This window comes from Pseudopipra pipra, chromosome 10 (assembly GCF_036250125.1).
Source record: "Pseudopipra pipra isolate bDixPip1 chromosome 10, bDixPip1.hap1, whole genome shotgun sequence".
NCBI lineage: Eukaryota > Metazoa > Chordata > Aves > Passeriformes > Pipridae > Pseudopipra > Pseudopipra pipra.
In genome coordinates, this window is record NC_087558.1 from 22,344,636 (window position 1) to 22,359,457 (window position 14,822).

The 14,822-nt window shown below is 47.3% G+C and overlaps 1 protein-coding gene across 6 annotated transcripts in view; it reads right to left on the bottom strand.

The window, feature by feature from the left end:
• The window catches only part of ARMC8 (armadillo repeat containing 8), a 63,216-nt gene extending 48,892 nt beyond the window's left edge, over positions 1–14,324 (bottom strand). For 3 of the 6 annotated variants that reach the window (XM_064666680.1, XM_064666682.1, XM_064666677.1), the window contains exons 1-2: positions 14,169–14,324; positions 12,490–12,566 (exon numbers count right to left, since the gene is read on the bottom strand). In XM_064666680.1, the coding sequence (XP_064522750.1) occupies positions 12,490–12,566; positions 14,169–14,213 (122 nt within the window). In that variant the 5' untranslated portion in view covers positions 14,214–14,324. Of the gene's footprint in view, positions 1–11,276; positions 11,350–12,489; positions 12,567–14,168 lie in introns of those variants that run through there. The other 3 variants (XM_064666679.1, XM_064666678.1, XM_064666683.1) reach the window with 3 other exon arrangements.
• Positions 14,325–14,822: the final 498 nt, after the last annotated feature.

Consider the following 14,822-nt stretch of genomic DNA (forward strand, 5'->3'; position numbering starts at 1 on the left):
TCTGGGATTCCAGTCCATCCCAGCTTCTGCAGGGAAGCAAAAACCCAAGCTATCTCACATGCACACCAGACACAAAGAGCTCTTATTGCTGCAGAAAACTAGATATATTTGTTCCCTGTGCCCATACAGTCACCAGACTTCCAAAATAATTTCAAAAACCCCACTACTGGTTGGGAAGTTAAATGTTGGTAATTTCAAATATTAAGTGAATATTCTACAGGAAAAGACAAGCTCAAAGGAAAAAAAAAAAAAGGAACAAGGAACTAAGACCAGTCTCCAGAGACCAGACTTTCACTCTCCTCTTCACCCCAGGCTTCCTTTCCCGAATTTCAGTAGGACACCTGAACATCTGCATGTCAAATTCTCAGGAACAAAGCGGGAACAAAAGCATTTTCCTGCCTGAGAGTTCCTGCAAGGTTAAACACATGAGAGGCATCCATGCTGTGGTACAGGGACAGGGGAAGCACTTTGGAACGTGGACACTGGTTTTGCACACTAAGAATTCCTGTGCAAATGTGTGGTTTGCAACCTCGTTAGGAAATGGTTACTGTATCCTAAAACCATCCTGAACATACTGAACATACATGAACGTCAGAGAACTTGAAAACAAGCTGGCAACTTATGACCGGTTCCAGAAAAATCAAGATGATACATTTCTAGGAAACTTTGTAGTTGTAGAGACCTTTAAGAGCAGAGAATAAAAAGAAACCAAATTCAGGTAATTTTTATCAACAACAAAAAATAATAAACTGGATTACTGCAGCGTTAGTTGCAAAATTGATAAATTAATCACTGTTTAACTACGCCCATAATTCTTTTGGGTAATTTGGGAGCCTTAGTGGCTGCTTTAAATCAGTGTATTTTCTTGCCACTCTTTCACCTGCCAGCTGCAAAGTTAAAGGGATTGAGAGCAGCCCTGCTGTGTAAGATCCACCCTGGCCAGCAGGAACACCACACAGTGCTGTGGTGCTCACTGAACACATTGCACTGCAACAACCAGCTGTCCCAAGTTTAACTCACTTCATCAGAGGTACAAAAAACTTCTTAGCCAAGGCAGGCAACATTTGCTGGCATAACAGAACCTTTACGGACCTCTGTTAGCAAAAGGTTCTTCCTGAATTTCTCCCTGTGGCTCGTGCTCTTACCCAGCCACAGAAGAGGGCTCCAGGAATTTTAAGGCAATGGAAGGGAACCCCTGGAGGTAGGATGTGATCTCAGAGCTCCAAGCCAGCAGCCAGGAGCAGTGGCAGCAGCTGTTCTGTGCCCAGCTGAGCCCAGGCAGAGCCAGCAAACCCCAGTGAGCCCTCAGCACACAGGGCCCTGCCAGCCCAGACCCCGGGCCTCGCTGCTCCATCGCCCTCGGCTCGCTGACTTCACCCCACGGGACAGGAGGGAGAGGGGAAAGAGCAAGATCAGAAGACAGGCGAAGCTGGAAGCCCCAGAAAATTTCAGGAGTGGACTTGAAGACTGCAATCAAACCAGACACAGGCCTTCAGTGGTTTCTATGCTGAACGCTTGATATCCAAATATCCTGGTCGTTTTTCAAGGTTTTTAAAATACCAGAGTCAGTCCAAAACAGTGGCAGAAACAACAATCAGGCATCTCAAAGGAATAATGGAAGCTGTCCCAACAGATGTGCTAATTCCCTGCTCAGGCCACTCCAGGACTTCCACAGAGGCCCCTCTCTGGTATCTGAGGCACCAAAGCCTCAGAAAGGCTGCACCACATCAGGGGTCTGCAGAGGCACCCTGGGAGGCCAAAGAGGGGACACTAGCCCAGCACTCTGAACATTCACTGATTTGGGTGACATTTTAATGCTCTGCTCAGGAGATTTTCCACCATATTTTGTGGGAAAAAAAAAAAAAACCAACAACAAACAAACAACAAAACACCACCAGCCAATTTTTTGACTCCTGCCCCAACTCCACAAGAGAATAGCTTAACCCTAAAACCATTTCATACGTAATAGTTACTATTAGAATTCAATTTAGAGACCCTTTCACAAGTGGCAGGAGTATGGCCAACTTCCATAACACTCATACTGAGAGGGTTAGGGAGGGCACAGTCCTGATCTGGAAATGATTCCGACGACTTTTTCCATCCCACGTCACAAAGTTTCTCATTAAAGTCATGGCAGACAGACAAGAAATATCAACCACAAGCTTGAGATGTCTGACAAATCCAACACGTGGACATTCAAACATTTGCACCTGCAAGCAAGTAAAATCGATACAGTGACCAAAACCTGTCAAAGACAAGCCCCAAAGACCCCCATGTTTGTGGGCATCACAGCACTCCCAAGTTCCCCACCACGTTTCTCTCTTCCAATTTGCCATTTACAGAAATGAACCTACTCAATACACTGGGAGCAGGTGGATATGGAAAGCAAGAACATCCTCAAAATACCATAATCCAGTGCTGAATAGCAGCAGACCTTTTTTGTGTACTATGAAAAATAATTACGTGATTCCATATTATATTTTATGAAGATTTTCCTGATTGGGGAGGTAATTCCTTGAGAAGTAAAGAAGTTACCACATGCTGTCATAGACTTCCAGGTCCTTGGTGAATCATGAACCTTGGAAACACTGAGGGCAACTCCCTTATTTGAAAACATCACCTCCAACGAGTTGGAGCTTGACTGATTTCAGATCCAAAATGCCATGAGATTCATCCAAGGGAAAAAAGCAGCAAAGATCACTATCTGGTACAAGAGGTAACAAAGAAATCCCAGGAATTATTAGTCCAAAACTAATATTTCCAAATGTCACTGCTCCCACTCCCTCTGTGAAAAGGAGTCCCAGGCATGAGGGAGGAGGGAACAGCAGCACAAACACAACTACAGAGAGATGGAACTTCAGAGCCCAACTAGTCTGTGGTGACTCCAGGCCTAGTCTGGGATCCAGAGGGAGACAGGGGCCCTTGCCCTTGGACCTGGAACATTCCAGCACTGCTGAGCTCCTCAGCCTCACAACTGCAGCTTGTACAGACCAAAACCTCCCCCAGGAGGGGGGTGCTCCTGAGATGCACTCGACGTTGGTTGGGTTGGGTTTTTTTTAAATAGCCTGTGCATTAAACCTTATAGTTTATATTCAAACTAAATTGCAAGTTTTTTAACAAAATAACCTGAATTACAATCACTCTAATGCAGAGATTTAAAATCTGATAGTTGGTATCTATGCCAACATTTTCTTTAACCCAGCAATTTATATGAAAAAAAAACTTTCAAGGAGGAACAATACAGGCTGCCAACAACAAAATTCAGCAAAGAGATCCTAGCTAAGCACTTGGGAATATTGCTTCCTGAAGTGCCCAACCAGCTTTTTCCATCTCTTATGGCTTCTCGAAGAAATAAGAATGTAGTTTCATCAGCTCAACCCTGTGACCACTCTGCTTTAAGTCAGAAACAAAGTGGAGACTGGAAAAGCAGCAGGACTGATTTTCTTCCCACCAACTCAAGAAAAGGGGGAACAATTACTGGGTGAGGTTTATCAGCTCTAACACAATGTTCTAGAACATTGCAGCCAGAAGCAATCAGTTCAATTAATTAGCTATAAGTAAAATGCAATGCATGCTAGTTTTTAAGTGTATTAGCACAGCATGAGTGTTTAAAGTATTTTAGGAGTACATTAAACTCACCAAAAAGTCTAATTTCCACCCAATTGCAGCCTGCCATGAGTTACAAGAGGAACTAATCTGCCAACTGTGCATGAAGTACTGTTTTTATTCTGAAGCTAAATGTGTGATGGTTTAAAGGCACCAGATATAGCTGCTTCAGATAAGCAAAAAGCAGTATTAAATATAACAATTTGTGAGTAAAATATGGCCTTTAAGTTTCAAGGATTCCTAACCAATAAAAAATAGTATTATTAAATGTCTAAGCCCTGAGAAAATCAGCACTCCAGCCTGCCAATGGAAATTATTATCGTAGAAGCAAGTTACAGTGCTGAACTTTGTTCTGAACAGAAATCACTGGAGTTCAGCTCTAACTTTGGGACTCCTCTCACTAAATTAAAACCCAACAGAGCAGCAGAGTGAGCTCAGGCCCCAGCTGGGAAAGAACAGAGCTCTCCAGCATCCCAGGGATCCACCCCTGCACCTCTGCTGCCAGGGAGACCCCGAGGGAGCAGCGTGGAGACAACGACACCCCTGGTTGTGCCTCTGCTTTTAAATACAGGAAATCAGGCACAAACAGAAGAAATAAAATCCTGAGAGGAAGCCCTGGAGCCTTCCTAAGGCAACACAACAGATCTCCAAACAAGCCAGAGTGACTTGAGGAAGCAGCCACAGGAACTCCACTGAAGAGGAGTAAACAAAGATCCTGCAGGACATTTCCTCATCTGTGGCTTCTGAAAACAGAGCAAGTGGCCACATTCAGGGGTTCCTAGACAGAGAAGGATTCCAGGCACGAGAGGAACAATCCCAGAAGGAAAAGTAGGCCTGGACACATCAGGTCACTGCTTTCACTTTTCATATGAAACAGTTCCAGGAGATCCTGAGCTGATTACAGGGCCAGAGGAAGCTCCAGACAAAGCCCTGCCAGGAGATTTATCCAGCAGAGGCTGAGCAGAGTCACCAACAATGGGATGACGCAGAGCAGGGTTCTCAAAGCCTTCAAGAACTCAAATGCAGGCAGCCAGAGAGCTGAGGGACTGGAGCTGGTACAAGGACACAGCCCAAATGAAAACCCTCTGCCCCAGCTCCAGGAGAGTCTGAGTTAAGGGTCACACAAGCAAATGGCACCTGGGCTGGCTGGACTCCAGTCAAGAGCTCTCTGTGGAGGTGAGGTTTGGACAATCATGTTTTCTACAGCTTTTCCCTCCTCTTCCTTCTCCTTTTCTTCCACTTTCCTATTTTTATGGACAGATGCAATGCAACACCAGAAATTCATGACAAATGTTGTGGCTAAAGTATGTCCATGGCTACTGTGGCAGAATTCATTTGCAGGATTGACACTGCTGTGGCTTGAAGCTGTTTGCTACCCCCTTAGCTAAGAGTTCAGTGTTTGTACTGACATGATTACTGGTCCAACCAAGGCAATAAAACATGAAAAACTCCTGACAACTCAAGCAAACCACAGAAGTCATAAATCAGCTGGTTTTTAAGGTTAATCATCAAGTTGGGAAGAAAAGTTTCAAGATTTCTAACCCTATTCAAAAAATACCAGTTGATGCAGTGAAAAAGATGATTTTACAGCAAAGAACAAAGTAGCACATGGAGACAGTGTTACTCAACTCATTTGAATTTTAACACTTTGACTGTGACACGATTAACATACAGTGCAAACTAAACAAATTCAATATTTAAACAAAAAAAAACCTCAATCCATGGTTTTTCTGAGTTCTGGAGTCTCAGTGCAGAAAATCAAAATGCTGTAGACAAAGCACCTGGCACTGCAGAGCAGTGGAGTTCAACATACATAATGCTAAAAGGGATCATTTAGTCCAACTCCTCCACATCACAGTCACAGAACTATCTGAAGTGTCCTCTTTGGAGAGGCAACTTACCTGGTCATAAGTTCTCTTGCCAAGGAAAGTCTACCAAATAGAAAGGGGTGTGTTTCAGTGATCCATACCTGTAGTTAGAGATACTCACAGCTCACTCCTGCCCTGGATTTATCCCAGTTCCCACGTGTGTGACACACTGCAGACCCCTCTCCTATCAAACCCTGGGAGAGCTCACATCACTCAGTTCACCTGCTGCCCTTCTGATCAAGCTTAACAACTGAAGCTCTTCATGTCTTTGGCTTCAGCTTCAACTCAAGCTCCTTCCCAGTCTATATTCACTGACAAGGGGGAGAGGCTGCTTTTCCCACCTCTCCCAAGCATGTTTTATCACCTCATCCTTTGCACTGAGGCTGGAAACTGTGCTACAAGTTGCATGAGACTGCTAATGGATAGAAAACTCAGTCTTAAGAACAATGTAGCTCAAAGTTAAACTGCTTGAAGTCAGTGGAGGATGGGAGTTTAGCCAGCTTTTATTATGTAACCTTTATACACTAAAACACATCCCAAACCAACAAAACCACACGAACTGTAGCTAGAGCTCTGTATTATCAGCATTTCAATCTCTGCTATTTAATCAAACTAGGTCCTAAGAGTGAAGAATTATCCCCAAAGAGGTGAGGGGAAAACAGCTGCAGTTCAGCAGAACTCAGAAACTCTCACTCTCAGAAAATGCCCTGCTCTGTGACACCAGAGCAGTGAAACACTTCCTTCACAGCTCTCCCCAAACAGCCACATGAAAAGAACATCCTCCACCACTGCTGCCTCAGATGAATGACCCAAACTACCAAATACAAGTAACTGTGTTACTTTTTTTTCTTACTGTCTCCCTCCCTTGAAGGATATTTCCCTTCCCAGGATGGTACTGCCTTCAGCACTAGTATCTCCCACAGCTGAAGTAAAGATTAAATGAATTTCACTAATCACTCTGTAATATACATTTTTATAGCACTGCCCCTTTATTGGAAGTTACTTTTGTCCATTGTCCCATTTTAAGCCCACCACTCGTTATCTACAGAATGTTGTCCACCACAAGTCATCCACGTGGAGAACTATAAAGTTTCATTCAGTACAGGAAAATACCTTAAAATGGCCCTGCAGCACCTGCTTGGCTGCTCTGGATGTGAGCTTGGAATGCTGTCTGACACTGCTCACTGCACCTTGGGCCAGCACTCCCTGCAGGATCCCCAAACCCTGCTGATCTGACACAGCTATGACCCATTAGATTATAATAACCTGAAGTCTCCCTGACACAAAGCAAAGTCTCTGATTTTTAGCTCCAAATAAGCTAAGATGATGCACTGGCCTCCACACGCTTTAGTCTCATTTTCCAAATGGGGTTACTAAGTGCTCACTAGGACAGAAAGCCCATAATATCTATATCCAAATAAACTCCCTCACTCTGTAGTTTCTGGACATTTCAGACAATGTATGTTTGAAGTATGTTTTAACAAGTAATTTTCCCAGCTAGCCTTCCTGCTACTTGACAGTTCCCAAAGAAAAAAATCTCAACACATTTAAATTATCAGCCCAGCACCTGCAATACAGCATACATACTGAAATCAGCTTAATATCTGGTAGAGAAATTAACTGGTAACCAGAATTCTGTCCTGTGCATATTACTAGAATTGCCAACCCTTTACAGCCTGAAAGTTCCATATTGCAAATGGGAAATAACCTTCTTTTGGACAGTAAGTAAATTCAACTTTTTTTAGTGCTGATTCCAGTCAATTCAGACTGGCAGCTTGGAACCAAAAAAACCAAACTGCAAATATGAAGAATCACAAACTCAGCAGTGCTGCTGATTCTGTGGCACACATCCCTCAGGCTCATCCTCTGAGCTCAGCCTTAACAACATCCCACACACCCCAAAGGGCACAAGGACTATTGCTCCCTCAGCTGCTCCATTCTGCCCTCCCTTGCAGGCAGCCCCTCTGCATTTTCTGACAGATTAATAAAGGGAAGGCAGACTCCCTTTATTAAGATCTCAGAGATAACTTGCAGCATCAGCTGTGCTCCGCTGGAAGTCTGTCACTAAGTCCCACTTCAGGACTTGTGTGACCAATACTCCCTGATTTCCACCAGCCAGTCTGACAGAAGCTGCTTCTCCTCCCTCATCCTACTCACAGCCTGAAACCATCACAGCAACAGTATCAGCACTCTGAGGGTGGTGTGGAGAGGGATTGCAGAGAAAAGTGGCTTCCACGTGAAAGGCAGCACTGAAGAGATCAATCCTCATCAGGCTTCTCTGCCAGGCTCAGAGCAGTAACTGCAAGGTTTGAAATATTCAACAGCCCTGCAGGCTGGAGATTGCTGGGCCAATGTCACAGGTATTCCTGAAGCTTAGCCCACCTCTAAATATCAGTCCAGGAGTTACAATACATAGCAATTTACTTGCAGAAGAAGCAATTGTGCATTTGCACCTTTACCTGCTTTATAAAGAAAGCACAAAAGTGAGAGAGTACCTTGTTCTGTGACAGGAACACAACTGATTTATGTGCAGCTTCCCTTCTCCCCTCTGCACTAGCTTTCCATCTGACTACAAATCCCATTCTATGGAAAACCCCTCTTCACAGAGCAGTGCTTAATTCCCCAGTGATGTTTCAGCCTCTCCATTTCCTCTTCTCACCCTTGGAAAGCTTTCCTTCCCAGCTCACCTCTTGGAAGGGAGAAACCACGACTCATACTCCCAGCACCACCTGAACCTGCTCAGATTTCTGTCACATTCTCAGCCCACAGAAACCCTTCCCAGCTCCAGCCACAAGGAGCCCCTCCTGCAGTTCACAGAGCACCAACACTACACTCAGGAGCCTCCCCACACCAATGACTCTGCACAAAAACAACACTTCCAAAAACTCCCTCACTTGTTCTTAGCCAATGACACCTCCAAGTTCCATGCAGAACACACATTTACTGCAGTGCAGTGTCTGGGAGACAACAGAACTGACCCAAAATGTACAGGGGCAAAGTGTAACACCAACAACCCCCTAAGGGCTGCTCTGTTTCCACAGGGCCAAGGGATTATGCAAAAAAACCCAGCTCCTGCAGAAAATTTGGGTTCAGAAGAGCCTACAGACTGAGTGTCACTGCAGCTGTTCGGGATGCACTGGGTGGAAACAAGTGCTGTTCATGACAGTGTTAAAGAAGGTTTGTTTAACAGACATGAACAAGAAGCAGAAGGAGCCTCTTCACAGCTGTCTGAAGGGGGTACCTGTTGCTCCATTAGAACTGAGATGGGAATTTCTTCTCTTCCCACTCCATGAAGTTGCCTCTTATATTTCACCCAGTTTTCATGCAGACATGTGAACTCTTGCACTGCTGCTCCCTCCAACTGCCACAGCTGAGAAACACAGGACACTGCCACCCCAATCCTGCCTGCAACAGCCATGGCAAATCCAAGAACACAAAAATAATACAAGCTGGATGGAGAACAGACAGTGTCTGAGGTGGTTTATCAGTACCAAGTGCCATTTCCACAGGATGTTTCTTTCATTGTCCTGAGCAATAAAACCTCACACAAGTTTGGAAGATCCTTGTCTAACTCCTGCTGGCCATAAAGGACAGGGACAGCAGCAGCATAAGGAATTCTCAGTGCACCACGAAGACGATGATTTATAAGTTGTATAAGATGACACCTTGTGACTGCTGAGGAACAGCCTGATGAGAAACAGTTGGGACCTTGAGCAGCCAGATTTGTCAGAAAGAATTCTCCTTTCAAACCCAGTCTTGAGACAGGATCACACAGCTCTCCACAAAGTGATAGATTGCCACTTTGAAGGCACCAGGCTAAGTGTAAGCATGACAAAATGTCTCTCTAAAAAGCCCCCAACCAGCAAATAAATTAGAGGGCAAAACTAGGTATCAGTCTTGCATCTAAACAATGTGGTCCTGAGCTTAAGATCAGGTGAAAAGGAAATGGCAGCCTAAGGATCACAGCCCAGAATTGTTTCTAAAACAATAAATAAATACTGCCCCACTGCAAAGCACAGGATGATGTTGCAGGAACCACCTTGGGGCAAATGAAGCTCTCCTAACAACACAGATTTCCAGAGCTCTGCTCCTCTGCCAGTAAGAGCAAACATTTCAGGGAAGCCCAGAGAGACCCTGCGGTACCTGCCCACAGCCAGTGCCCTGAGAGCTGCACACCTGACACAGTGCTGACCTTGCACTGTGCACTCAGAGCTCCCTGCAGGGAATCTGAGCTGTACAACAAGATGAAGGGTTAGAGGAGCACCTCAGGAGCCACAAAGCAAACCCTACAGACCTCTCAAGCGTAAGCATGGCCACGATGTAGGGTTCACGTTTACAGAAGGAAACTACTGTATTAATCTTGCTCATCTGCAAAGACAGTCAAGAGAAGGTGGGTACACACACAGCCACACAGGTGTGGGTATGGAGAGGGGCCCTGAACACTTTGGTTCCCTGCCAGGTGCTGTCAAAGGAAGGGGTCACCCCTGTAGGAACCTCAGGGTTCCAAACCCTGAGCTCAAATTCAGGATTTACTGGCAGGTACTCCAAATTCTCCCCTTCCTACCCACTATCAACACCCAACTGAATGTGGTACAAGTGATGTGAACAGAGGTTCTGCAGGAAACCTGGCATTTTTAAATGAGATCAACAGAACTACAGGCAGCAGTACCAGACAACAGGGTTCTGTTTTCCCATTAGGAGGAAAAGGAAGAATTTCCCAGCCAGGTGAAGCTTCACTGTCTGGACAAAGGAGAATCTGAACACCACCTCTCTGAAAATTCATGGGAAAGAGAGGAAAAGAAGAGATTCTGATCATTTAAATACCTCCAGAATATGTAATTAAAGCTTTCTCAAGTTACAAGATGAAAACTGGATTGGCATGATTTTCAAGTTCAAGAAGCATTTAGCTACATCTTACCTTTATCAAAGCTCATTCAGAAGTTGGGTTTCATTAAAATTACAAGGATGCAATTAAAAAAAGGCCCCAAACCCAAGTTATTCATTCAAGCATATTAAAAACAGGACTATTGTAACTGAAGACAATCTGCAGAAACAAAGCCTCTTACAACAGTCTATTTTCTGATGCTTGATATTCATACGGTTCCATCAATCAAAATAAAAATCTAGGTCATCAGTATTTCCAGCCAGGATGCAGGAAAAGAAACCAGCACATCTTAGGAAACAAAGACTTTCTGCAAAGGATGCAGCATAGCTGATAAAGCTTCTGAGAGGCACTTTGGAAGAACTGAAATCCTGCTCTACTCCACCCCAAACATCAGCTCATCCCAACTTCAACACCTCTGCAGACACCCTGAAGACAAAGGAAGCAGGGAAAAGCAGTATTTCTCTGCCCAAAGAGAACCCTGGGCTGATAGAAATGTTTACATACACTACTCTAATACATACACTACTCTAAATTCTATTTTTTACATACATTTCCCTTCATTGGACTGTTTCACACCCACCCAGCAATATCCTGAAAACACCACATCTGCCACACAGGACTGGCTCAGAGTCAGCAAAGACGCACTCCCACAATGAAGATTCCAACCAGAGCAGCACAAACACAGTTTCACCATCCAAATCTGCCCAGTGAAGGATATTACGAAATAAATTGGTATTTTCTTGTCTTTAAATACAAGAAAAGCATCTCAGCATAGAATCCACTGACACTCACGGACAAGATGAAGAATTTCAGATGTTAACTGAGACAAAGATGCCGCCTAAAACTTCCTGTTTCTGGGAAATCAGTTAAACTTCAAAAGGTATGAATAACACATCAAAAGATAGGGAAGGGATTACCAAGGGTTGTGGGTTCCAGTCCTTTGAAAAGAAAGGAGAGCAGGGAGGGAGCGCCAGCCAGGGCTCAGAGCATCTGCCAAGGAGAAAAGAGGGGCTCAGTCACCCCACTGGGACACTGGATGAGACACATCCTCGCCCCAGGACCACCCCACCAGCCCCTGCAGGAGTGGACTAGGAAGGCCAAGGGGTGGGAGCAAAACCAGACTCTCCTGCAGCAGAGTTAAGAACCTGCACAGAGCTATGGGAGGGCATCACAAGTTTTGTACAGCTAAGGGGGTATTCCAACCAAGGACGTTTCTAGGACATTTTCATGTCTGTTGTGTTTCTCACCTATTTTAAGGGGACATGAATTCTGATATGTTGCCCTGGGGCACCTTTTGGAATAATTGTTTTCATCTGCTACTGGAAAATGCCTCAGGTTGTGCTAAGCAACACAACCAATATCCTTGGCTTTCTGATCCACTCGGTCCTTTGATGTTTCCTGGCATTTTCCTAGACAGGCACAGCCAGCAAGTTACTGGTAAGCCCAAAAAGGTCCTGTTTCACCACCAGAAGTCAGTCCCAGGCAGGGACTCGTTTGCCACATGGCTGTGTGGCTCTGATGGAAACCTCATAGCCCAGGGACAGCAAGGAAACAACCAGACCTTTGCAGCAGGACAGGTCCTTCCCTCACTCTCTCAGTCACTGCCCCTGACCACTGGCATGCAACAGAAGTACTGAAATATAATTTGCATCCAAATTAATTTCTCTGGAAGCATTTTCTTTCAGCTTGCAGTTCCCATGGTGAGACAGAAGCCAAGCATTAAAAAAATAAAAGCCAACACTGAGGCAGGGCAGCAGGGGAAGAGTAAGAGGCAAATACACTGACTCAGCAGTGGAGGAAGAGAAAAGAATCTCAACAGACCTGGAAGAGGAGCAAAAGGTGGCCAAAAGAAAGAAGTGTATCCAAAAAAGTTTGTCAATGTTCACAGAATGTTAAACCTCATTTCTGGCAACTGGGAAGCTGCATTATGACCCATATGCACCACAGAGAGTCTGTATCAATACTGTCCATCCCTACAGCAATACTACCATGTTGGCATTAAGATCTGCCAACTAGATTTCTCAAAAAAAAGACAAGAAGAGCTTCCTGCCCCTGCCCTACAGCTCCAGTGGGATCGAGTACCCCCTGCCTCCACACAACCAAGAACCCAGGGGTGTTCCAGTGACTTACATGACACCTTGCAGGACTTTCTGGGGGTCGAGGTCAAACAATCTGTCGACATAGTGGCGGCTGCTGGCTGTGACCTCCTGCAGAGAGAAAACAAACAGCAATGGCAACAGTTTATATCAACTCAGAGAAAGGCAGGAGAACAGGAATGGCTTATGCAGCAGCAGCTCCACAAAACCTCTCAGGCAAGAGGCAGCAAACCTACAGAATGACATTTAAATGTGACACGTGTTACTGCTGGGCAACATCCACCCAGGGATTAACCCTGTGTTCAGGTGTGATTTAGGGAAGATGAGGTGCTTAATGTAGATAACAACACGGTGTCAGAGCAAGGTAACAGAGAGCTATTTATGAGCTGCATTATCAGCACTGCCTCGAATTGGAGTTTTATTATGTTTAATTACTATACTGAATAAATATGAATTCCTGAAAGAAAAAGTTTCTAGGAGCAGTTGATGTTGCTCAAGACACATACCCACAACCTCTCCAAAACAGGGAAGCTGGTAAGACTTTTTTCTGTAACATACCTACACATTTCAGAGCCTGCCCCACACAACTGCAGTGGGGACAGCAGGACAATATTCTCCACAATATTCCCCACAGCATTCCCACAGCGCTTCAGAAGACAAAGCAAACTCTTCCCAGCAACAGGACCATGCTTGTAAGCTACACATTTATGCACTAATGATTTGCTATTCCTTTTGAGAAGATCCAAGGTTGGAGATGGAAAGCGTTCCAAAAAACAAGGGTGGGAAAGGGGAAGGGAATTTTCCCTGCAGGTTCTCATGAACACGTGCCAGGCTGTGCTTCCATTATCTCACCTCTTCTTCTTCTTGCCAGCTCACTTTTTATTAAGCCTTTCCCAGTTTTTCTTTAGGAGTTTTCCTTGAGAGAAGCTATAAGGGAATTGAGAACTCTTCCTTGCTTTTGCAAGTGTCTGCTCATGGACTGCCTCTGCTCCTGCTTCCCCACCCCGATGTCAGAGGCAGCAGCAGCTCCTTGCCTCTGGTCTCACCTAGCAGAGGAGAGTCATCCAGAGACAGCAGGGCTCCTTTGTCTCCAGGAGTACCATTAAATTGTGCCACATAAACCCTACAGATAAACTTCCACCGTGTAACGAAAGACAATATTTTTCGGAACAGCTTTGAGCTGTCTGACCCATGTATTTGTAGGCAGAAGTTTTTAGGACTTCAGAGACCCCGCAGCTCTTTCTAAAATACCCTGACTCTCACACCACCAGCTACAAGGTCCGCAGCACGCAGAAGGGCGTTCGTGTCCAGGCGAATTTGGGGGGGAAAAAAAGCAAAAGCCCCGACCCCCAGCGCGAGCAGCAGCACCCGGCTGTGCTTTCCGCACCGTTCCTGCCGCACAGCCCGGGACCGCTCGGGCTGTGCCGGGGGCTGCCGGAGCCCCCCGCGGCCCCAGGGGAGAGCCGCGCCCGGCCGGGCAGGGCGGGCGGGCACAGGGAGCCCCTGCCCCGCTCCGCACCCCGGGCACGGGCGGCCCGCGGGAGCCGCCGAGCCCGGGCCGTGCCACAGTAAGGACACAGCTCCGCAGCCCCGGCCCGGGCCGCTCGAGGGGGCAAACCCGCCCCGGCTCGGGGCGCTGAGGGGAAGGAGCGCGGCCCCGGCGGGCAGAGCGGGCCCGGCCCCGGGGCCAAGGTCAGCGGGCCCGGCACTCACCGACAGGACGCTCATGCGGAGCGGCGCCTCCAGCACACACGCCATCTTGGCGGAGCGGCCCGCGGCGCCTGGGGCGGGCTGGCGGCGGGCTCAGGCCGCGCTCATGGCGGAGCGGGCGGGCGGGGCGGGTCCGGCGGGTCGGGGCGGGCGCGGGGCCGGGCCGGGGCCGCGGGGACGGGGCGGGCCCAGCGAATCGGCCCCGCCGAGCCCCCGCTGCCGCCGCTCCGCGCATGCGCCCCGCGCGGGCAGCCGCGTGCGGGCCGGCGCGCGCTCTGCGCACGCGCGGCGGGGGGACAGGGCGCGGCCTCCGTCGGGAGTCGAACGGAGACGAACCCGAGCCCTGCGGAGCCGAAAGGAGCCGAACAGAGTCGAACCCGAGCCCCGCGGAGCCGAAAGGAGCCGAACAGAGTCGAACCCGAGCCCCGCGGAGCCGAAAGGAGCCGAATACAGCCGAACCCGAGCCCCGCCGAGCCGAAAGGAGCCGAACAGAACCGAACCCGAGCCCCGCCGAGCCGAAAGGAGCCGAACAGAACCGAACCCGAGCCCCGCCGAGCCGAAAGGAGCCGAACACAGCCGAACCCGAGCCGAAAGGAGCCGAACAGAGCCGAACCCGAGCCCCGCCGAGCCGAAAGGAGCCGAACACAGCCGAACCCG